General features: G+C 36.2%; 1 protein-coding gene across 1 annotated transcript in view; it reads left to right on the top strand.

Annotated features, from left to right (window-relative positions):
• The window catches only part of LOC112116409 (golgin subfamily B member 1-like), a 69,885-nt gene that overhangs the window by 27,716 nt on the left and 17,536 nt on the right, over positions 1 to 24,633 (top strand). Inside the window, exons 15-21 of the mRNA XM_026651574.1 lie at positions 961 to 1,115; positions 1,843 to 1,966; positions 5,489 to 5,619; positions 8,472 to 8,581; positions 10,535 to 10,703; positions 12,254 to 12,358; positions 13,519 to 24,357. Of these exons, the coding sequence (XP_026507359.1) occupies positions 961 to 1,115; positions 1,843 to 1,966; positions 5,489 to 5,619; positions 8,472 to 8,581; positions 10,535 to 10,703; positions 12,254 to 12,358; positions 13,519 to 24,357 (11,633 nt within the window). The remainder of the gene's footprint in view (positions 1 to 960; positions 1,116 to 1,842; positions 1,967 to 5,488; positions 5,620 to 8,471; positions 8,582 to 10,534; positions 10,704 to 12,253; positions 12,359 to 13,518; positions 24,358 to 24,633) is intronic.

The raw sequence follows: 24,633 nt of genomic DNA, 5'->3' as shown, positions 1-24,633 counted from the left end.
TGGGAATCAGTCTGTCCCAGTGTTACACCAGGAATGAATTTGATCCATTTCTTACCTCATTAAATGCATGAATATAAGTTTTTCTATGAACATCATGGACTGTGGGGAGAGCTGACTTTGAATTAGATTAATTTGTTGAGTGCAGACGCCATATCTACTCTCAAATTCAACAGTGATTAAAGTATGGAGCCACCTTTATCTTTATTTCTTCATGCTGTTTTGTCTGCTTTGCATGAAACATCTATTCCCCAACCTATCACACGTTTTGTCATATCACAAAACAGATGGGAATGTACTTAAAATGGAAAAATCATTTCTAACACTGGACAGGATGCATATTTAAGCATCCATACTCTGAATTTATTCAGGGTGTGTTATTTACAAGTGATTCTATATTTGTTTTACCAAGAATCATATTATTAATGTCTGATAAGATGGTTTGATGCCAGTTTGCAGTGTAACACGTGCTTGTGATTTCCTCAAATTAACTGGCATTGTAGCTCACACTAAAATTAAAGATACAAGCAAGAAGCATTTCATTTCCATAAAAATGCATGTGATTGTTCAGCTGTACAAAAATACAGCAATTTCAGCTGATGTCTTAATCATACAAATTAGTTGTATTTTAACCTGGCAGATTGAACTGAGTTGTAATTTGGCAATTTAATTGGCTGCATTTTTACTTTAGTGTCAAAATACAAATCCCTCTTTCATAGTCAGTCTTTCTAAAATGCTGCTGAAGAAGTAAAATCATACTTCAATAGACTTCTGAAAGAATTACATGAAAGTTATTCTTACATTCTGTGTAACATTGTTGGGGGAAATCACAAGGTGAATGCTATGGATTGCTCCGATAATCTTATTCCTGTCAGTCATTCATAGGAACTTCAGTCTGTCACTGATCTCTTTGTAACTAGTATGTGTGTGATGTGTAAATGTAATTGCTTTCCTGTGGCACAAAACTGATTGAGGATGACTGGTTCTTTCCTGGCTGCTCTGATCCAGCCGTAGTCTCAGGGCAGCAGGAGCTGGAGGAGGAACTGACTGCAGTTCAAAGAACTGGCAGGCTGCAGCAGGCAAGAAGGAAGAGCAACCAGGCCAGCGGGAAACATCAGGTAGGTTGGTAGAAATAAAAAACACATTTTACCTATATGTTAATCAAGGACAGTAGTAATTCTGTTATTTATATGGCGCCATAAGTATGCATGGTGCTTTACAGCTGAATACAAAGATATAATTGAAGGACAGGAGGCGAAGAAGGGTTTACAGAGGTAAACAAAACAAAGGTGTGTGTATATAGGCATAAATGATACAGGTAAATTCTAGTAGCATCATAGGTTTCTCTTTAGGTTATGAAATTTACATGTGTTTAATCTCAAGTCATTAAGAAATTTCCCATGGAATAACACGCATGCTGCAAGTTAAGCCAGTGTTTAAATACCTTAGTGAATCAGGGCTGTTTTCAGCTTAGGAACAACTGTTACTTATTCTTCTTGTCAGTGGGATGGCATGGGATGATCTCTAAAGAGCATCAATTAATTCTAGTGTCCTTCTTTGAGGTAATCATTGATTTTTTTTTTTCTTATAGATGCTTGTGATCTTTATCCGTTAATGTGTATGTAGGGTTAGGAGATATCAATATCATGCTCACATCTTACAGGAAATTTTTTTCTATATTTAATTACCTCTGATATCTCAGACTTAGATTCATTAGCAAAGTTCTGCCTTAATTCAGAAGTCATTCATATAATTTTAATTGCAACTGTCCCTTTTGACAGCTGAGTGTGTATCTTAAGTACATGTCTTTTTTTATTGATCTCTGCTCTCATGTCCTGTGTGTAGGAGGAATACAGCTTTGACAGAAAACAATGCTTTCAAGAGCTGGATGTCACCTTGGATAGCACTGATTCAGCTGAAGGAGAGAACATGGGAGGTTGGTGGCCAGAGTACACTTCTCCTAATGCAGGTGTGATAACCGCTAGACCGTTTATTAAAGCATGCACAGCATCTGTATTTTGTGTTTATTTTTGTTTTTCAAATTTAACTAACAACCCATTTTGTGGTGTATTCTAATCTTTGTTGAATTTTTTTTGGCTTGCATTTTTTTCCATTTCATTTTGAAGCATGTGCGTGCTGGATGAACTGTCTAGTTTTGGTTCAGAACTAGAACACAGTCATGGTTTAACATCTGGGACTCTCCCAATCCTTGTGCCCGTCAAAATGTATTGTCCTGTATGGTAAGATTATATATATTTTTAAGTTATTAGTCTTGTTCTTGTTGAAGTGGCTCCACTTTATATAATCTTGTTTTCCAACCAAACCATTATATTCCACTTCTGTGTCATTTTAGTTTTAAGATTAAATGCTTATGTGTATATGTATGTGCATTATTTCTTCCTCTATTTTCATATCTGTGAAAGATGGTAGTTGTATCTTATTGGCAGTTTATCAGTCAAGTCCATGTTACAAGTGTTTCTTTAGTTATGATAAAAAATCAAGAACTGTTGCAGGCGTTTCTTAGTACTGTTTTGCAAAGGTCTACTACAAAGTACACGTATAGTCCCGGGACATTTGTTAGAAACATTACATTCACCCTTTCATCTACATCTTTCTCAAGATAATAATTTAGATTAGGTGAAAGGTAATTGCTTATCAAAGTAAATTTACAGCTATCATAAGTAATGGAATATTCAGCTTAGAAGCAATAGTTTTCAAACATTTATACACACAGAGTATCTTGGGTTTTGAAATTGTTTGAAATATAGGATTTTTTTTTAATTTGACAGATAAAGTTTTAATTGAAAATCTCAACCATTGAAGAAAATTGCAGCAATTTTTGTGTGATGTTCTCACAAGTCAGCTGATTTTGCTTTGGCATGCGGAGTAGAAGCTTGCAAGGTTGCTGGGTAGGGAACTGGGAACATGGTAGGAAAATGCAGGTGTTTTTAGGGTTTGGGACAGATACTTACAGTTCTCAATAGCCCTGATTTAAAATCTACAGGCTTTTGCAGCAGATACTGGTTTAAACTAGAAGTTGTATAAGTACAAATGTGTGTATTAACTACTGCAACACACAAATGTTCAGCAGATAATTTAGTTGTACTGTGAATTGTCCTTTTTCATAATCATAGCTGGTGGCTTTGGAGTCATATATGCCCTCTTCATCATTTAAAAATATAATGTAGATTCAGTGTAATAGTGAAAGATCCACCTTTATTTGCCTAATACCTCTTAATTACATGGTTATTGTCTTTAATTCTGAATCCTGACTTGTTTGTAGTTAACCATCAATCCAGAGTTTTGTTTTGTTAGCTGATTGATCCATTTAAAAAGCATCTATTTTTTCACATGGCACTCTTAGGTAAAACTTTTCTGAAGAAGCTAATAATTTATGCCATCAGAATTGGCTGCTTTGTGTTTATCAAGGAGATTATTGAACAAGAATAGCATAAGGAATATGCAGATGTGAAACCCTGGTGCTTCTCAACTAGAATGAAACTTGACCTGAAGAAATGTGATAGAAATGGGAGGAAATATAGTTTGACAGTTTTACTTCGTTCGTATGAGACTGGAAATGATTTTGGCCCAGTACCTTAGTTTGGCAGCAGAATGCAGTGATTTAAATCAGTGATTTAAATCACCAATTTAATGGTTAAAATCAGCAAGCAGGAAACCTTGATTTAAATAATTGAGTTAATTGTGCTTTGCATTTTTACTTTATTTTCATATAAAAAGGTTGAATCTCATTAGTTGATAACCATTAAAACATAGTGATTTGCAGCTAAATATAGCCTGTACATTAAATTCGGTGTTTTTGCTAATCAGGAGGATATACTATACTTATACATATTTATTTAAGCAGTTATATAGCTTACCTTACATTTATACAAATTCTTAATTTTTACATTTTTATGTTAGAAGATGATTAATATTTTACTTGTGTGTGGATCTATTTGAATGGAAATTCAAATTTGATTTAAAATGCACAAAAACAGCATTTAAAACTTTTTAATTAAATAGGACTACCTTAAGTGCTAGATATATAAACTTTTTTCTTATCAATAAGTTTATCAGAACATGTTTTGCATTTAACACTAACTAATTTAGTAAACAAAGGAAGTCTTATCTGTAGTTAGTGAATTGAACTGCTTTTTCTGGTTTCTTAACTCTGAATGAACTAGTCATTGAACTGAATTGGTTGAATAAACTGAAATGAATGGTGGCTGCTGTAAAAGCTGGTTTAACACGTCCACAAACTCTGATTCCAGATGCTTATTCAATGACTTCCAGCAGTTCAGTGGTTTGACTTTAACAGTTGGCAGCAAACCATGTACTGCTTAATATTATTTTTGTATTTAATTTAAATTATTTTAATAGATTGTCAATTTCACATTTAATTTTAAATAGGTTTACTTTAAAAAAATAAACCTATACTTAATTTAAATAAAAAAAATTCAAACAAGTCAGATTTTTTTTAAAATACCAAAAAAATATATATATTTTTTTCATTATAGTATGTTAGTCTGTAAAATTGACCTATGTTGATGACGGTCCTATCTGGAAGGTGTTGCCTTCTGGACTCCCAAAGCGTTTCTTAAACCATCATATGACTTTGTCTGGCTAATAATATACTGGTGAGCAAAGGCTGCAGTCTCACGCATCCTAGAGCACTGTGCAGTGGTTTCAAGAAGCCACATGTCAGTTATCGTTTACTATGTTTTCCTGTCTAGCATGGATTGGTTCAGCTACTCATCATTCCCACTTCACTCTCCATAAGGCAAAACTTCCAAATGTGAGCATTCCAGAGACAAGGTGGCGAGGTGATATCTTTTATTGGACTGAAAATAAAAGATATTGCCTCACCGCCCTTGTCTCTCTAACATCCTGGAACCGACACAACTGCAACTACACCACATATAACAAATATGAGCATTGTCATTGTACAGAATAGCTAATTTTTGTCTTTGCAAAGTCAGTGTACCCAGTGAATATTCCTTTGTCAGGTCTGCTTTAAAATAAAATTGCTATTTTCTGTTGAACAGATGAGCTCCCAGCATTTGATAGTCCACTTCACTTGATATATGTTAATGGTGCTTAGAAGTGGATCCTGCAAACAAACAACTTTACTCAATTGAGTAAAATTACTCAATTCATAAACATTCACAGGATTGGGCCCTTTGCTTGTACATAGCAAGATAACTTTGCTAGTTTTTATAGGGGATCTTGAACTGTGAACTTAATCCCATTATTTGAAAAGTTCAGGGAATATTTGATCATTAAAGCCTTTATAAATATGGTGACCTGTTTTTCAGAGATGCTGAGCATCCATAATTCCCACTGAAATCCATTGGAACCTGCAAGTGCTCAACACCTCTGAAAATTAAACCAATAATGGTGTGGGTAGTTGCTAGACTTATGTTATCTGTATGTGAAACACGTTGTTTGAAACCATTCTTGAAATAGATATTTTCCCTTTGAAACTACATAGGTTTGCGGACAGTAGTGGAAGAGTTGGAATTGGAAAGAAATCAACTACAGGAACAAATTCTAATCCTGGAGGAACGCTGTCAGGACTTGGAAGACCGAATACAGCTGCAAGGCAGAATGGAAGCCCTTCAGGTGAGCTTTTATATTTGTGTTAGGAGCCGAAGATGATGTAGGGAGACTCATTTAGTGTTCTCTTTATATTTGGATGAAAATAGTCTATAGCAAAGCAAAAATGAAGATTAGCAAAAGATTCTACAGTATATTTTTGTACTTCAAAAATATTATATGGGGTAATATTACAGTCCGATGAACTCATACTATACTGTGTGGTACTGAACAGTGGAAAACTGCACCCATTTTGCTCACTGCAAGAAAGTCACGCAGTGAGAAATATTTCTTACCCTGCAAAAACTGAAAAATATCTTTGAAAATAATTATTCAGTAAAAAAATAATTGTTAGAAGCCTGTTACTAGTGGCAGCAGCATGTTGAAATTCAATATCATTTTTGTCATCAACAGTATAGGGCCTGTTTCAGAGGTCAAGAACTTGATTCTTCTGTTACTGACACAAGTGTATTTTCACTTACTCTACATCTGCATTTCAGTAGTTACTTCGGTTTTATTCTGATGTGAGTGAGGAATCAAGCCCTAATAACTACTTATCTTTAATATCACTTCTAATATCAATAGTACATCATTTTCTCGTAGGCTAAAGGAGGTTGCATAACACTTCATAATCAGAGAAGTTAAAAGCTAATAAGAAAATGAAATTATTGAAGTCAGATTTAATAAGGGAAGGGCCTGTAGGTGAAGGGAGGAGAGAGATTTTTCTAGATAGATGGAAGCTCCCAAAGTGGTAGAGCAATCCCCATATTTATGAGAGTTGCAATCAGAGGACACGTAAACCAAGATGATCTATCAGATAGTAGGCAAATAGGGTGTGAAATAAATACACATGAAAATCTAAAAAGTAGGAGGACACTATGGAGAATAATTTGAACATTCACTTTTGACACTTGAGTAACTTACTATGTCCTGTACAGAGTAGTTGATCTGTAACAGTTGTTGATTCCCTGTCTTGGTAAAATGGTTGGTAGTATCTATTACATTTTTAAAAACCCCATACATTAAAATTAGAATCCTTCCACGGCAAAGTTATCTAATGCACAAAAGGATGTAGTTATCCCTACATATAGTTTAAAACCTGTGTGTGAGTATGCTTCTGATGTTTAGCTACCAGCCTACAGAGAGATCCTGGCCCATTTAATTCACTTGCAAAAGTTGCATTGACTTCAGTGATGTCAGGATATCACCCCAAATCTGTCCTTTTTCCACAAGATTGAAATGGCAATAAATTACACCTTCAAAGTATAGAGGGAGTTTCTTAGCAGTTAATGTCTCTATTACTCTTTTTTAATATGGTATGGTATTTAGGTTGTTATGGTAACTGCTTGTGATTTAAAAAAAATAATAGTAATAATTGTTTCACTTATTAATGACTGTTTCTAGAAACCTCCCAAAATTAATCCATGAAGACACCAAATGAAATAATAAATTAAAAGCTTTCAATCCAAACAGATGTTTTAAAAGTTTCCTGGTCCATACATTATTTTGTTTGACAATTTTCTAAGCTTTCAAAATGACATGACTAACTTCTCCCTAAAACTCCACAGTTGTGGTATATATCTAATTGTTCCTTTAGCTAGTAAAATGCATATATTAAATTACTGGGTATTTTTTCTAAATTAAGTTGTTTATATTAAGAGGCAGACAACCATATGTTAATATTTGAGAATCTTGTAACAAAGCCTTTCAATACAGGTAACATTTGGTGTAGAGGAAGAAGGGCAGCCATTGAGGGCTGTACAGGTGTGTTCTGCCCACTCCAAAGTGATAGCATATTTTCCCTAGAGGTGACAGGTTTGCCATATTGTTTGTCCTACCAACTCTTGTTGGTGATTTTGGATTTCTGTATGTTGCTTTTGGTTGTGGTTGCTGGTTGTTTGTTTGTTTTTGTTTTATTTTGTTTTGCAGTTTTACTCATGAACTGGTGCAGTGAAGTTGGCTAGAGTAACAGAGTTATACTGTGTTATAAACTGTGTCAATGGAGCTTGCTTTATTTTTCTTTTCACCTCCTTCCACAGATTATTTTGCAATCTACTGCAGATTGCTGGTTGCCTTTGATCAGAGCAACAACAAAAGTTTAAAAAGATCTGCAGAGAAGCAGTTGGAATTCATTACTGTGTTCAAATCAACATGGAAAATGTTTTCAAAGAATGAGCTGTCTCTGGTGTTCTTCTTTTAGAACTTGTCTTCACTGCAACAGTTAGTTTGAGTAAATAAATACATTAGAGTTACTCCATTCAAGTTAGTCAGTCTTGAGTGAGAATGGAATGAGAGCAGCCACTCTGAAACAACACTCCAGCTACCTAGAGTGACTTGACTGGCACCACAGAATCATTAATTAGCAGCTGATGAGTAGTAACTCCAGCTGCTGAATTCCCATTTTATTACTAGCACCACCAGCACTCAAGCTTCAACCAACCAACCCCCTTATGGGTCAGCTAACTCACCACTTTATTCGATCTAGAGATTTTGGGTGTGGACAGGAATCAGGTTAGGGGCAAAACGTGAGTTATACCTCAAGCTAACAATGTAGTGAAGGCAAGCACAGAAAAGTAAGCTGCTTTTACACAGTACGAGTATTTGTGTTTTGTTGTCTTTTTGTGTAAAGTGTTTAGAGTCTCTTGAGTTTCATGTTATGATGCAATCACTAAGGGAGAAACCTCTCAAAGGTGAGTAACATCTACTGTTTGAACCAGTAATATTTCAGACCTGAATTGGTAATCACTAATATGCTAGAACAATAATCTTTACAGTGTGTAGAATGTGAAACACTATGGGGCAGTTTTTCAAGATGTCTATTTTATTGCCATTCTGGATATTTGTGAGCTGTAATCATGTTCACCATTGCTTTGTTGCAGAGTGAAAATGAACGTTTGCAGACCCAGCTCAGTCAACTGCGTACCCAACAAATGCGAGATGCAGAAAAGCACCAAGTGCTTGTTTCCAGTTTGAATGAACAGCTTAAAGGGTAAAACATTTTTTTAAAAACATTCAGTACAGGACCAGTTGCAATTATACATGTGTCTTTTTGCAGCTTTAAATTTACATTTGCAGTGAAACATAAAGAATATAATACTTTCAGCAAGCTTGAAAATAAGTCTTGATTTCCACTACAATAGTAAAATCAGATTATTTCTGGACTTGGTTATTTTTATGGTAAGTGTACAAACAGTGAATTCATAGTAATATAAATTGTATTTAGAAAATTATTAGGGCTTTTGATTAATCACAGTTAACACAGGCAATTAACTCAAAAAAAGTAATCGCAATTAAAAAAATTAATCACGATTAATCGCACTGTTAAACAATAGAATACCAATTGAAATTTATTAAATATTTTTTGATGTTTTTCTACATTTTCAAATATATCAATTTCAATTACAAAACAGAATACAAACTGTACAGTGCTCACTTTATATTATTTTTTATTACAAATATTTGCACTGTAAAAGTGATAAAAGAAATATTTTTTTTCAGTTGACCTCATACAGGTACTGTAGTGTAATTTCTTTATCATGAAAGTGCAACTTACAAATGTAGGTTTTTTTTGTTACATAACTGCACTCAAAAACAAAACAATGTAAAACTTTCAAGCCTACAAGTCCACTCAGTCCTACTTCTTGTTCAGCCAATCACTAAGATAAACAAGTTTGTTTACATTTGTGGGAGATAATGCTGCCCACTTCTTAATAACGTCACCTGAAAGTGAGAACAGGTGTTTGCATGGCACTGTTGTAGCTGGCATTGCAAGATATTTACTTGCCAGATGCACTAAAGATTCATATGCCTCTTCATGCTTTGGCCACTGTTCCAGGGGACATGCTCCCATGCTGATGACACTTGTTAAAAAAAAATGCATTAATTAAATTTGTGACTGAACTCCTTGGGGGAGAATTGTATGTCTCCTGCTTTACCCGCATTCCGCCATATATTTCATGTTATAGCAGTCTCAGATGTTGATCGTTTTAAAAACACTTTTACTGCAAATGTGACACAAATCTCAGAAGATACCAATGTGAAATTTCTAAAGATAGCTACAGCACTCGACCCAAGATTTAAGAATTTGAAATGCCTTCCAAAATCTGAGAGGGATGAGGTGTGGAGCATGCTTTCAGAAGTCTTAAAAGAGCAACACCCTAATGCAGAAACTACAGAACCCAAACCACCAAAAAAGAAATCAACTTTCTGCTGGTAGCATCTGACTAAGATGATGAAAATGAACATGCGTCGGTCCACACTGTTTGGATCGTTATCGAGCAGAACCTGTCATCAGGTGGTTGAAGCATGAAGGGACATATGACTCTTTAGTGCATCTGGCATGTAAATATCTTGCGCCGCCGGCTACAACAGTGCCAAGCAAATGTCTGTTCTCACTTTCAGGTGACATTGTAAACAAGAAGCAGGCAGCATTATCTTCTGCAAATGTACTTGTTTGTCTGAGCGATTGGCTGAACAAGAAGTAGGACTGATTGGACTTGTAAGCGCTAAAGTTTTACATTGTTTTATTTTTTAATGCAGGTTTTTTTTTGTACGTAATTCTACGTTTGTACGTTCAACTTTCGTGATAAAGAGATTACACTACAGTACTTGTATTAGGTGAATTGAAAAATACTATTTCTTTTGTTTTTTACAGTGCAAACATTTGTAATCAAAAATAAATATAAAGTGAGCACCGTACATTTTGTATTGTGTTGTAATTGAAATCAATATACTTGAAAATGTAGAAAACATCCAAAAATTTAAATAAATGATAATGTATTGTTTAACAGCTCAATTAATTTTTTTAATTGCTTGATAGCCCTAAAAATTATACATTGGCTTTAGAAAGTTAAGACTGGAAAATAACAAGCTCTGTTTTCAAATACTACTTAATAAAATGAACATTGAGTATTAGAGTTCTAAATAAATATTTTCTTGCTAGATTAAGTGATAGAAAAAACTTCCTTGAAACTTCACTTGCGGAGAAGGAACAAAAGCTGTTGAGTACAACAGAAAAACTAGAGCAGACTGAAAATTTGAGGCAGTTACTTCAAGAAAAAGATCTTCTGAACAAGGAACTTGATGAAAAGCTTTTGCAAACTGAACAGAAGGTAAGTTGAACACACAATGAGGCACTGAACATAATTACTTTTGGAACAATATTGAATTTAAATGCATGTAGCCTTCTTTTGATTTGGAATCTATTGTTTTTTGTAAAAGTCTTGCAAAGAATTAATAGAAATAATGAAAGAAAATATAATCCTGTTATATTGGGTAACAGTTTCCTAATTGAATGCAAGTTTTAGGCCTTTTTAAAAAATGTGTTTTACAATTTGAAGTAAATGTCAATACCTGGAAAAGGTACAGGAGAGACAACACTAGCAACCCGAACCCTTTTATTAATGATATATTGGATACATACATACAATGCACTCCACCTCTTCCGAAGCTGCTCCTTCATATGGGGGAAGTACAATAGTTCAATCTCCATGCCTATTCAACTTTGGTTTCTTAGTTGAGGCTGCTAACCAGGATGCTAGTTTTGATTTTGGCATCTGCTCAGTAGGAAGTGGACTGAGACTTGTCAGTTCATTTCACAAAGGCCACTGAATATCTGTTGGATGGTGTAGGGGGCATGGTTCCCCTCAAATCCTCTCCAGAGTCCTCTTCAGGTCCTTGGACTGTCTTTCTCTCCCCCCATGGCAGATGCCCAAGGTGTTCTTGAAGCAACAAACAGAAAAGAAAAGTTCTTTGCTCTCTTTCTTCCCATATGGGGGGGGGGGGGAGTCCATGGGAAATTGAAAAGATGCAAGGATGAACTGGAGTTCAGGCAGTCTTCTTGGGTCAGCCCTTTGAGCTTAGTCTACACAGGGTCCCCTTCTTCATCGTACATGCTGCTCTGAGTCTGTGTCCTGTGGCTTTGGGAGCAGTGAGGCTCATTGCTGTCTCCCTCTCGGTGGGCCTATCTCGGTTGTTGAGGTGGGGCAGCCTTCTCCCTCTTCACTGCCCCTTCTTATGGCAGGTTTTCCCTTTTAAGCTACTCCTTCCCCCTGCATCCTCCCGGCAAAAGAAGCATTGCAGGTGCTCCTCGTTGGTGTTGAACAGGCCGAGCGAAGCTTTTTAGTCCCCTCTCTGTCAGCGTGAGGGTGTGCCCCTTCACAGATGGTAACAACTTCAAATTACCTCAGCCAGCTTGAAACTGATTCCCTGACCCATCTAATCCTATCTTATTTTACATTCCTTTTGAATAATAGTTTGTGTTCTTGTGAATAAATTTTGTTTTGACATCTCTTGGAAGAGATATAAATGACCAAAATTTTGTGGTGTTTATCTTGGCTTCCTGGTCATATTCCAATAACACTATTGTCATTTTTCCTATTTAGAATCTTCTGCACTTTCAGTTGAATGTGGTATTACTTACTTACTTGTGCTGAACTGTTGTCTGATGTTGCTGTGACTCATTATACAATTACTATGCTTTATCCCTACAAATCTGTGTCTCATTGGTCAATTAAAAGGTCCCTGCGTGTAGACTGTATATCAGTTTCTTTATAAATCAGAATTACGTAAACTTAAATTCAGGATTGTAATTTACAGACATATAGGCATTATTTCTTTTGTGTACTTACATATCTCCGTGAAAAATTTCTTTTATGTTAAGCTGGATGAAGTCTTCAAGAAGTACAACGCGTATGAAGTGGAGTGCACTGAACAGAAAATAACTATCAGTGATTTAACAGAAAAAGTTGCCACATTTAAAGAAAAGGTAACTCATTAAAGTGATGTGGAATTTTTTTTTACATGTGCTTAGTTTGGCTTGATCCATTATAATTGTCTAGCAGAATATGTAAAAATTAAAAGTACTCGCCATTTAAACTTTTTTGAATATGAAGGTCATCATAAAATAACCCTTAGTTACTGTATATACTCGTTCATAAGCCGAATTTTTTTAGTAAAAAAGGGAAGCACCAGAGATGGGGGTCGGCTTATGAATGGGTATAGAGAGGGAGAGGTGGGACACAGCTCCTCCCTCAACAGAGGGAGCAAGGAGAGGCAGCACAGCCAGCAGAGCCAGAAGGGAAGAGGCGGGGCCAGAGTCTCTCCGCTTCTGGCCACGCTGCTCTTCCCCAGCCTCCAAAACAGCTGCAGCTCCGGGGCTGGCAGGCTGCAGCTGTGCCGCTCGGCCCCACCCCCCAGAGCAGGCTGTGGCCGCGCCGCTCGGGTGCTGGAGCACGCTGCGGCCGTGCCGCCCGGCCCAGCCCACTGGAACATGCTGCGGCCATGCCACCCAGTCTGGCCCGCCAGAGCAGGCTGCGGCCGCGCTGCCCAGCCTGCCGGAGCAACTCCAGCTAGGTCAGAGACATCCTCCCCAGATAAGATGGGAAGGGATGGGATGGGGAGAGTGTGGGGGTCCTGAGCTAGAGGTGGGGTCATGTGGGGGGTGGTCACAGGGGTTACTGCCCTGACTCCCAGCTTCTCTCCCCCCCCCCCCCCCAAATTTCCCCACCAGTTGCTGTCCCGGCCTATCAGGGTAAGCAGCTGGTGCGCCGGGACGCTTTGTTTACTTAGGTTTACCTCCGTGCCTGTGGATGCTCAAGGTAAACAAACCATCTCGGCCCACCAGTGGCTTATCCTGATGTCCCGGGAGCCAAAGTTTGCTGACCCCTGAATTATAGGGTCAGCTTATGAACGGGTTATAAAATTTTTCCATTTTTACTTATCCATCTTGGGGGGGTCAGCTTATAAACGAACCAGCTTATGATCAAGTATATATGGTAATTTGTTACTATATCATTATACAGGTTTTTAGTTCAAGCATTGTTTAATGAGACTGATTATTTAGCTTTGGGTACTGGTCTCATAAGCAGGAGAGCAGTTTTTCCTCTCAACTAGCGTATTTTGTAACATTGTTTTCTTGATGTTTAGACCTTGAAACAGGGTGCCGTGGTAGAATTGATGCAACTGGAACTTAACCAGACAAATGAAGAACTTGACAGATTGAACACAAACCATTTAGAGGAGAGATCTCAACTAATTCAAGACCTCCAGCGACGTGAAAGAGAAATTGACAACCTCAAGGAAGTACTAGTGGAAAAAGACAAAGAAATGTCTGCCCTCTCTTCCAGTATGACTGAGTATTCTGAACAGATTGTCATTCTAAAACGCCAGTTCCAGTGCAAAGAGGAAGAAATAAGAGAGATGGAAGAAGCATTGACAAAGGCTGAAAGGGAAACCCACTTACTCAAAGAAGTTCAAACAGCTGATGTAAGAGATACAAGCATGAAGATTTCTGTACTTTCTGAGCAGAGTAATATAATGGGGTTGGAACTGGAGAAATCTAAAAGCCAGACTGAAGCTAAAACCAAAGAAAACGAGGAGTTGATACGGCAAATCAGTGAGAACAGTATAACAATTAAGGATCTACGTTCTGAAATCAAGTCCAACAAGGTTACATACCATAACAAGCTCATGGAGTGTGAGTCACAGATTACTTTGCTGAAAGAACAAATTAATAAAACTTCTGAAAAACTACAAGAAACTGAGGTAAAATACAGAGAAGAAACTAAATATTTGAAATCCCAGCTTGATGAAAACAGCTCTATAAAGGAGAAACTAAAGAGTTTGCTTAAAGAGAAGGAGAACAAAGAACAGAGTTTTGAGAAGGAGTTAAAATCAGTTAAAGATTTATACAACAAGCTAGTTTTGGAAGCTGCAAATAAAGATGAAGAATTGGCTAAGTTATCCAGACAACTTGCAGAACATACTGAACATCAAGAAACAGTTAAAAACGTTTTACAAGAGAAACTAGAGACGATTACATCGTTGGAGCAAAAACTTCAGATTGTGGAGCAGCAAAGTGAAGAGACTAAACATAAATTAATTGGAGACCTGAAAGCCAAAGAGATGCAATTTGAAGAACTTAAGAACCACATAACTGAAAGACAAGAAATAGTTAGTAAGATGGAAGCAGAGACACAAACAGTTATTTTAATTAATAAGCAGTTGCAAGCAGCTCTTGAGGGGAAAGAAAAAGATTTGTCAGAGCAAATAAAAGGAAATGAACATCTGAGAAATATCATAGATACTGTGGAAAAAGAAAAGCAACAATTAGTCAGTGAAAATGAGAGTTTGTCCAAACTATTGGACATGAAGGAGTGTGAGCTGTTGAAGAGAAACAAGGCTGTAGCAGAGATGGAGAATAAGGTATCTGTCAGTGAAACAGAGTACCAAAAAACACTTTCAGAGCTAAATTATGATAAAGAGGTGTTAATGAAAAAGGTTGAGCAACTTTCAACACTTGTAGAGCAAAAAGAAAATTCAGTCACAGAGCAGCTGCTAGAGAAAACAAAGGAATGCAATGTGCTAACCAATCAGCTGTCTGAAAGCAGGGCGCTGACACAACAGTTACATGAACAAATACAATCATTCATCATTCAATTGAAGGATGCTAAAGACAGAGAAGTAGAAAAAGAAGAAATGCTAAATAATAAGTTGACTGAATGTAACACACTAGTCCAACAGCTCAGCCAGAGTGAGGAAAAAATATTATTATTGCAGAAACAAATTCAAGACATAACTGTGGATTTTGAAGCTAAAGAAGAACAAATCCTTCATAATGTTTCCTTACGTAAGCAAGTAGAGGAAAATAAAGTGGATATGGAAAAGTTACAGAATGAAGTTCGAAAGCTTAAGGAGGCAAATATAAAGTTATCTCAGTCAATGGAAGAGAGAGATTTTACTATAAAAAATCAAGATGTAGAGCTTGAGAATCTACATAAGCAGGTTGCTGAGAAAACCGGAAAAAGTGCAATGTTAAATAACCAAGTGGAACTACTAAGGAAAGAAGGGGATATGCTAAAACATGAAAAGGAAGACATTTCAGTTATATGCAGCAAAAAGTCAAGTGAATGTGCTGATCTTCAGTCTCAGTTGACGCAGCACCAGTCAGAAATTGTGTCAGTTAAGCACCAAGCACACCTACTAAATCTAGAAAATGAAAAATTGAAAGTAAATATTGAAACAGTTAATGCTACAGTAATGAAAAAGTCAGATGAAATATCTGCCTTGACTTCACACATGTCTCAGCAAGATTATAATATTTTAGCTTTGAAGCACCAAATTGATAGCCTAACCATTGAAAATGAAAAATTAAAAATTGGTGTTGAGGAAAAAGACGCTCTCCTTTCTGAGAAGGAAGCTTTGATTCAGCAAATGAAAGAAATCAAAGTGGCAGGAGAAGGGCAGCATTTGAAAATAATTTCAGATTTGCAAAACCAGGTACAAGCTCTGAGCTCTGAAACCAGTCAGCTTAGACAGGCAGCACAAGAAAAAGAAAATGAATTTAAGAAGCAAGCCCAAGAATTAAAGTTGTTTAAAGATAAATCTGAGGAGTCTGATTTGCTTAGATTTCAACTGTCTGAGAATATGGAGATAATTTCTGACCTTCAGTGTCAGCTTAAAAATATGATGGAAAAAACAGCAGAATTGAATCAGTCAGTTATACAGAAAGACGAGTCTTTAAAGCAAAAGATAGATGAATATGTTAATTTGAAAGCACACATTTCTGAAGTACAGGAGTCTTTCTGTATGCAGCAAAAACAGTTAGAGTCTTTGACCTCTGAAGCAGAACAGTTAAAAACAATTGTTCTAGAGAAGGAATTGGCTGTCAGTAATGCCACATTAGTCAATGATAAATTGAAGACAGATCTTCATGACAAAGAGAGAGAATGTGAGGTCTTAAGAAACCAGGTTACAGATCTGGAAGAAGCCACACTAAAACTAAAAAAAGAGATAAATGATCAGAAGAAAGTAATAAATGATATTAGCCAGTCCATGCTAGAAAAAGAATCTTCTCTTGTGGAAAAAACAAGTCTCCTCAAAAAGCTAAGTGACAGAGCAAGTGAAGATGAAGAGAAGATACAGTTAGTTTCTCAGCTTCAGAGTCAGATGCATGAACTGACACAAGAAATACAAAAGTCCAAAGAACTGGCACAGGAAAAAGAAGATGCTTTCTTATCTCTGCAGGAAAAATTTGCAGCTCAGTATGAGCAAAGAAACACACTTAATGTATTACTTAGTAAGAAGGAGGAAGTTATAGCTGGGCTACTTAATTCATTAAACAAAAAAGATGTCAGTATACAGCTGGCAGAGAGCAACATTAGTGCTCTTACTAATGAGATAGAGATGCTTAGAGAGGAACTAGAGAAAAGTGCTGCAGCTGTGAAAAGCCTTACTAGTGTTTTGCAGGAAAAAGATGACAATTTTGCTATTAACCAGAAGAAAATTGATTCTCTGACAGTTGAACTGGACTCTGTAAAACGTGAACACCAAAAAGCACAGGACCAAATAAATATATGGAAACAAGATACACAGCAAAAAGAATTAACTTTACAGACTCTCTATGTGCAATGCACCGAACAGGCTAAAAATATTGAACATTTAAAGTCTGAGCTGAACAACATACATTCCAAATCCTCTCAAGACTGCCGCGACAGCGCTCTTGTAATAGAGAGATTGCAGCAACAGGTGGATTCTTTAGTGAAAGAGAAAATTCTCTTACAAGAGACTATTGATAAGTTGATTGTAGAAAACAAAGAACTTATTACATACCAAAATCAGTTACAGCAAAAAACAGAAGAACTACAAGAAATTCATGAAAAACTAGAAGTCACTGAGAATTACTCAAGAATGCAGATAGATGCTGTCAAACTGAAGATGAAGAATGAAAAAGAGCAGTTACAGATGCAGGTTAGTGTGAAGGGTGAAGAAGTCTCTGAATTAAAGCTTAAAATTGAAAAGTTAGAACAAAGTTTAATTGAGTCAGAAAACAAGTGGGTAACAGAACTTGATAGGGCAACTCAGCAAAATGCCATTCTTAAGGAGCAGCTGAGCAGTTTAGAAAGTGAAATGAAACCAAAGGATGGTAAAATCCAGTCTTTACAGCAAGAGCTGGATGTTATAAAAGAGGAGCTAACTGAAAGCCTATCTGCATTACTTAGTAGTAGACATTTCTTCAAAGAAAAGGATGCAGAGACTTCAGATGTTGGTCAGCAAGTTAGTAGTAGTAAAACTAAACTGGAAAAATTCTCTGCCATGGTATCCACTATTCTGAGCAAAGAAATGGAAGGAGAGGAATTTCAACTGCTTCTTTTAGAAAAGGAGAAAGAAATGGGTATTATAAAAGATAAGTTATTAAGTATGCAGTCGATAGAGAAAGAAAAGGAGCTGTTGCAGAATGATCTTGAAAAGGTGAAAAATACCTGTCATTCTGAAATTGAATGTCTGTCAAAAGAAATGGCCTCTGTCAAAGACACGTTGTATAAACAACAGTCTCTTGTGGAAGAAAGAGAAAAATTGTTAGCAGAAATGAACAAGGAAGTTAATTTGCTTCAAGAGAAGCTAGATAAATCAGAAAAAGAACTCCAAATCAGTCATGAGAAGTTGAACATTGAAGGTAAAAAAATAGTGAGTCTCCTAGAAGAAATGGAGAAAAAAGACCACCGGGTAGAAAATTTAACTTCACAGACTAACCAGCAGAACGATATAATTTCTGCACTAAATCAGCAGCTGAAAGAAAAGGATTGTTTTGTTGCTCAAGTCATGGAATCCATGTCTAATGAAATGGTGAAGTTTTCTGAAGAGCGAAGTATATTAAACACCAAACTACAGCACCTGGAAGCTGTTCAGAGTAGTTCAGTAGAAAATATTAATAGAGTATCCCAGCAACTTGAAGATTGTAAAACAGAACTGCAACATAATCAGGTTAAATTAAGCAACAAAGAAACTGCATTTAATGACTTAATAAGTGAAAAAGAGCAGCTGCAGTTTAATCTTGAGAAACTAGTTAAGGAAAAAGAGATCCTGAAAAAGAAGCTTCAAGCTGCATTGATAATAAGAAAAGACCTAATGCAAAAAATTGGAAAACTTGAAAGGATTGGACAGGAAGAAATAGAAAAAGAGCATAAAAAAACGGAGGAATTTTTGAAGAGGGTTGATGAGTTAACACATCAGTTGAAACTTGTTGAAACACAAAATAAAGATCTTGAGTCCCATCTTGAAACTCTGAAGCAACAGCTGTTTGAGAAAGAGTCCAAGATAAATAACATGAATGAAAGTTTTTCTGCCAAAGTATCCAGTTTGGAGCAGCTGGAGGACAGTGTTGCAAAGTTAAAAGATATCCTTGCTGAAAAAGAAAAAGTATCTGAGCAAAATCTAAAGTCCATGCAGGAAAAGGACTCTATGCTTGCTCACATGCAGTCTGTACTTAGTGAGAAAGAGAGAGAATATGGAGAGGAACGTTCTCATCTTCTTGCAACTCTTGAAAATCTCAAGGCTGAAATTGTAGACGACGAGGAATTATTGAAAGATACTAATTTGGTAGAATCTTATGCTGGGGACATTGGTAATAATTCTGTGGATTTCAATAATGAAGTTAGTCAGCCAGATCAATTAGAAGGAGATAAAGAAATCTTTCAAAAGAAACTTCAGGCATCATTTTTGACCTGGAAAGAAAATATTAAGAAATTGCAGAAAGAAAAGAGAGAATATGCTAAACTTGTAGCGGTATTTGATGAACAAACTAAAGACCTTGAACTCCTCAAAAACGAACACGAAGCACTCCAGGAAGTTCATCAAAGAAAGTGTAAAGAATTTGATTGTAATCAGTTGCTAATATACTCTCTACAGAAAGAGTTGGAGTCTCATGTAGCAGCACTTCAAGAACAAGAAACTATTGACCAAAACAAGTTGGAATCAGATGAACAAAAATATGAGGTTCAAGATGTGTTAGGAGAATCAGAACAGGCAGTGTTTGAAATGACAGTGAAAGACAGTGAGTTAGAGAAACTAAGTAATGACTATACAAAACTTTGTGAAGAAACAAAAAGATTAAAGGATGAGTTGAGAAAGACAGCAGTTGAACTTGGTGAGAAAACAGAAGAGACAGTAAACTTGAAGAATTCTATGAGTCAGTTGGAACAGCACTATAAGCAACACAAAGACAGCCTGTTCGTTGAGATAGGTCAACTGCAAGAAAAGTTGGGAAAATATGAGACTGAGGTAATGGACCTTAAAACTACGATTGAACGTATGAATAACGAGAAGGAAACTGTAATTAAAAAGAGTGTAGAGGATTACAAGACTATCCAGAAGGAATCTGAAAAATTGAAGGTTGATCTTGAACAAGCCAATATACAAGTTGCAGAAAAGAATGAGGAAATTAAGGAACTGCATTGTACTCTAATGGATTTCAAAGATAAGTTTGATCAGGAAAAGGAAATATTGAAAGAAGCTGTGCAGTTACAGCTCAGTTTGCAGGAAAGCCAGAAAGAAGCCAAACATTTTAAAATGGCATTTGAAGACATGAAGCGAGAGAGAGAGGAGCTCATCAACAGTTTGGAGAAATCCAATGCAGAATTACTCAATATGAAAAAGGAATTAAAACATTTCAGCGAAGAAAACAAAGAACTGTTGATGGAGTTAAGTATGCTACGTGAGAAGACTGTAGAAGCTTCTGAGGTTAGCAATACTATGGTATTATGCAAGAAAGTTAAAGATGAAAATGCCACTGACAAGGAACTGGTACAGTCACATTCAGAAATTAATTTGCTCCACGGGAGATTACAAGACAGAGACATCTGTATTCAGTCACTGGAACATGATCATTCTGGGAGAGCTAAGCTAATAGAAGGAACAAAATATCAAATTCAGAAACAAACAAAAACAACCCCAGAGCAGATAGAGAAAAATATAAATGTCGATGAGTTTCAACCACAAGAGCAAAAGAATGCTGCAGATGAAAAGTCCAGAGAACGTCTCCAAAGAAAGCTCCAAGCAGCCTTAATATCACGCAAGGAAGCCCTGAAAGAAAACAAATTTCTGAAAGATCAGGTTGACAGAATAATGTTAGAAAAAGAAGAACTGACCAATAAAGCATATACCCTTGAACGCTTGTTGTCTGAACTTGGCAGAGAAAAACAAAACTCAGATACTATTTCTTCATTGTGTGAAGAGAAGACCCTTGTTTCTGAAAATGCTAGACTGTTAACTGAAAATGAAAACCTAACTGCTGCATGTGAAAGTCTTAAATCTACCATGGAAACTATAGTTCAGGAGAAAGAGGCTTTTTCTTTCCAATTCAATACTTTAAAAGATTCTCAGACAGTTGAATTAACAGGATGGAAAGCTAAACATAATGAGTTAAAGCAGGAATATGAGTCACTTCTGCAAGCCTATGAGAATATCAGTAGTAAAATAGCAGAAATGAGGCAGGTTATTGATGTCACTAGAAAAGAAAAGCAAGAAGCTATTCACAGATTCAATGAAAGGGAATCTGAAAATCATGAGCTTGAGAAACAGCTTCAAGAAGTCATTAATGAAAACAAAGATATAAAGGACCAATTGAAACGATTTGCTGAATCCAAGCAATTGGAAATTGATGAATTACAGAGTGAAGCAGAAAGGCAGACACATGAACATGCATCAAGGATGGAAGAATATCAGCATCATCTTCATGGAGCTGCTCTGCAGAACAAGCAGCTAATGGAGGAAAATGAGCAATTGAAACACACTTCTGAAAACTTAAAGCAGGCTTTAGAGAAAACTGAGAATGAAAATGAGGTCCTTCATAATGACATTAATGTAACTAAATTAGCTTTGGAAAACCTGCAGGTTCAAATGGAAGTGTCCCAGACAGATATGCAGTCTAAAATCAGTGATGTATTAAATGAAAGAGAATCATTATTAAAGCAGATTGCTTTGTTAAATGATGATATTTCAGTAAAAGAGAGAAATATGCATATCCTAGAGCAGGAGAGAGAATTGATTTCCGAACGAGTAAAAGAAACTGAAGAATCTTTGGACCAGAAAAACAACTGTCTATCAAAGTTAGAAAATGAATCTAGAAGTCTTAAACAAGAAATTGTTAGCTTAAATGAGAGAGTTAAGATTTTAGAAGATGACAAGTGTCTTCTACAGGAAGAACTTGAAAATGTGCAAGAAACTTGTTACAAAGTAAAAAATGAGAGAGAATTTCTGGAGACAGAGTTGCTCAACCATATAAAAAAAGTGGATCAGCTGACAGACAGGCTGAAATCTGCACAGTTACAAAACAGTTTGCTGATTCAACAGTTGGAAGACTTAAAGGCAGAGAAATGCAGTGTGATTAGGGAAAAAGAGGAACAACAGTTGCATCTTGTAAAAGTATTTGAGGAGAAAGTGAAATGTGCCCAGAGGGACAATAGTGGTACAAAAAACAAAACCAAAGAATTGCAAGAACTCTTAAAGGAAAAGCAGCAAGAAGTTAACCAGTTGCAAAAAGATTCTATTAAATTCCAGGAACTGATTCTGGACTTGCAAAGATCTGTGAAATTATCACAGTCAAAGAGTGAAAAATTTGAAAAAGATCTAAATAATACCACAGAAAAGCTCGCCAAGTCAAATGAAGAAATAGACAATCTGAATGAAAAGCTTTCTTCCCAAAAAGCTTTGTTGGATGAGTCAAAGAGTGAACTGGAAAGGCTTGCAGCTGAGAATTTAAGTGGGAAAAGGGAACTTAAGAAGAAAGAAGACCAACTACAAATTCAAAGGAGAGAATTTGAGAAAGAATTAGAGCTTGGCCTTGAGCAACTGAAAACAGTTCACAAAAGAGAATGGTTGAACCTTGAGGAAAGACATAATATTCTTCAGAGGGAGAAAGACAGGGCTGTTAGTGAGCTTCATCAGTTGCAAGAGGAAATCAACATTAAGGACTCTCAAAACAAGAAACTTCAAGCTGATTTGAATGCAACTTTGGCCAGATTAGCAGCTTTTACAAAATGTATGTCCTCTCTTCAAAATGACCGGGACCGGGTAATTGGTGAAATGAAAACCTGGGAAATACAGTTCAAAGAGGTTATTCAAAATAAAGAGAAACAGATGGATGACAGTAGTAAGAAAATAATGTCCTTAGAAGAAGAAATGAAGGACAAAGTGGCTCAGATACAGGAATTGAAGATTAAGTATTCCATGTTAGAAGAATCCAAGAATGAAATGCACTTGTGGCAAAAATCTGTAGATACACAACACTACAGTGAGCTGTGTAGAATAAAGGAAGAAAATGTGACTCTTATCAACAGACAACAAGAATTGGAGATTGCTCTTCAGTCAAAAGAAGCAGCTTTGCAAGCACTGCTTAAAGAAAATAATTCTCTTAATCATCTTATAGAGGATAGTAGTGATGCAGGAAGAGAGATAAAAGCATTGGAAAGTAATTTTGCTAGAAAAGAACAGGAATTACAACAACTTCTATTTGAAAAGGAAAAGACCCATGCAGAGTTGGAAAAACAGATTGCCATTTCTCAGCAAATGAAGGTAATGCTGAACAACAAAGATACAGAAATTTCTCTACTGATTTCTTCTAAGGGTGGGGAGATTTCTGGATATCTAACTCAGATACAGACTCAGCATAGAAAACAGATTAATGAGTATGAACAGCAGATAAGGTCTCTGCTAAAAGAGAGAGAACAATCTGATGAGGCCTGTCAGAGGATGGAAAATGAATTGAAAAATCTCCAGATGAAAGCAGACAAAGCAATTCAAGATAAGGCTGAGATTGCTAGTGAAATTGATGCCTTTAAAAAATCAATGTCATCTCTCCAGTATGACAGAGATGATCTCTTTTCTAAATACAAAGATCTGGAGCATCATCACCAAAATGTTTTAAGTCAGAAAGACAGTCTATTAGTGAACAGTGCTAGTGAGAACAGTGCCCTGAAACAAGAATTAAGAAAACTTTTGAATCGGATAGATGATCTTCATTCTGAAAATGCAATGCAAAGTGCACAACTAATAAAGTACAGGGAAGATCTTAACCAAGTTTTGTCATTGAAAGATAATCAGTTGAAAGAGTTGCTTAAACAGCAACTGGATAGCATTAAGAACCTTGAACAGGAAAAAATTGATCTTCAGAAACAAATCAAAGAAATGCAGCTGACTAATAAATTGCAAAAGGAGAGTACAGAATCTTTAGAACATGAAAATCAAAAATTAACTTCCAAAGTTAAAGACTTAGAGTCTCTAATTGCATCAATAAACAAAGAGAAGCTAGTTTCTGAATCTGGAGAGAAACCACAAACTAGGGGGAGCGGGCAACATAATCAGAATAAAGATTTCAAGGCTAGTGTACAACCTGGTGAAAAACTTCAGGACAAGTTTCAAGAAGTCCAGAATGTAGTAGGCAAAAATACAAAAGATGTAGAAGATAAATACAGTATGATAGCATTTGAACACGATGCTAACTTCCTATGGAAGGAAGCTGATGCATCTTCAGAGAAGAGGCTATTAGAAGCACAATTTCAGAATAAAAAATTGAAATCCCAAAATGAGTCCTTTGGAAAAGCTATGACTGCTTTGCAAGATGATAGAGACAGATTAATAGAGGATTTCAAGGTACTTCAGAGTAAATATGCATCTGAACTCAAGTCTGAAAAAAAAAGAGCAGATGAACTTGAAGCTGACCTGAATTATTTTAAATCAAATCTCTTCAGTGTACTCAAAGAACATACTTTTTTGAACCCAGTGCTTATTGATGGTGAAAAGATCACTCTTGATCAGTTCGCTGATGAAATAGAAAATTTGTGCAAGACATTAATCACCCAAGACCGTGAGATTACCAGGCTCTCGTCAGAGTGTGGGAATTATGTTCAACAGATTGATGCCTTTTCCAAGTCCATGGCTAGTCTTCAGGATGACCGAGACAGATTGCTGCAGGAGCTCAGCAAGTCAAAGGTAGTTCATGAAACTAAACAGGGCATGGCTTCATTTCCCATTGCCTCTGACGGCATCAATGAGATAAATTATCTTAAGAGCAATTTGGAAATATTTCAGATGGATAGGGAGTGACTGGTAAACTTTGATTAGATGTGTTATATAAAGTTCAAAGAAAAATGCAAGGAGTTAGTCTGTCTCTTTTGGAGACTTGTGACGTTTTAATTTACTAATTTAGAAAAATACTAAGAAAAATGCAGGTTGAACAAGGAAAGCACAATTAGAATCAGATTGGTT

The sequence above is a fragment of the Terrapene carolina genome, unplaced genomic scaffold (genome assembly GCF_002925995.2).
Source record: "Terrapene carolina triunguis isolate 2854851 unplaced genomic scaffold, T_m_triunguis-2.0 Scaffold96, whole genome shotgun sequence".
NCBI classification, from domain to species: Eukaryota; Metazoa; Chordata; order Testudines; family Emydidae; genus Terrapene; species Terrapene triunguis.
The sequence above is the reverse complement of the archived record's forward strand: the minus strand, read 5'-3'. Positions and strand labels throughout refer to the sequence as shown.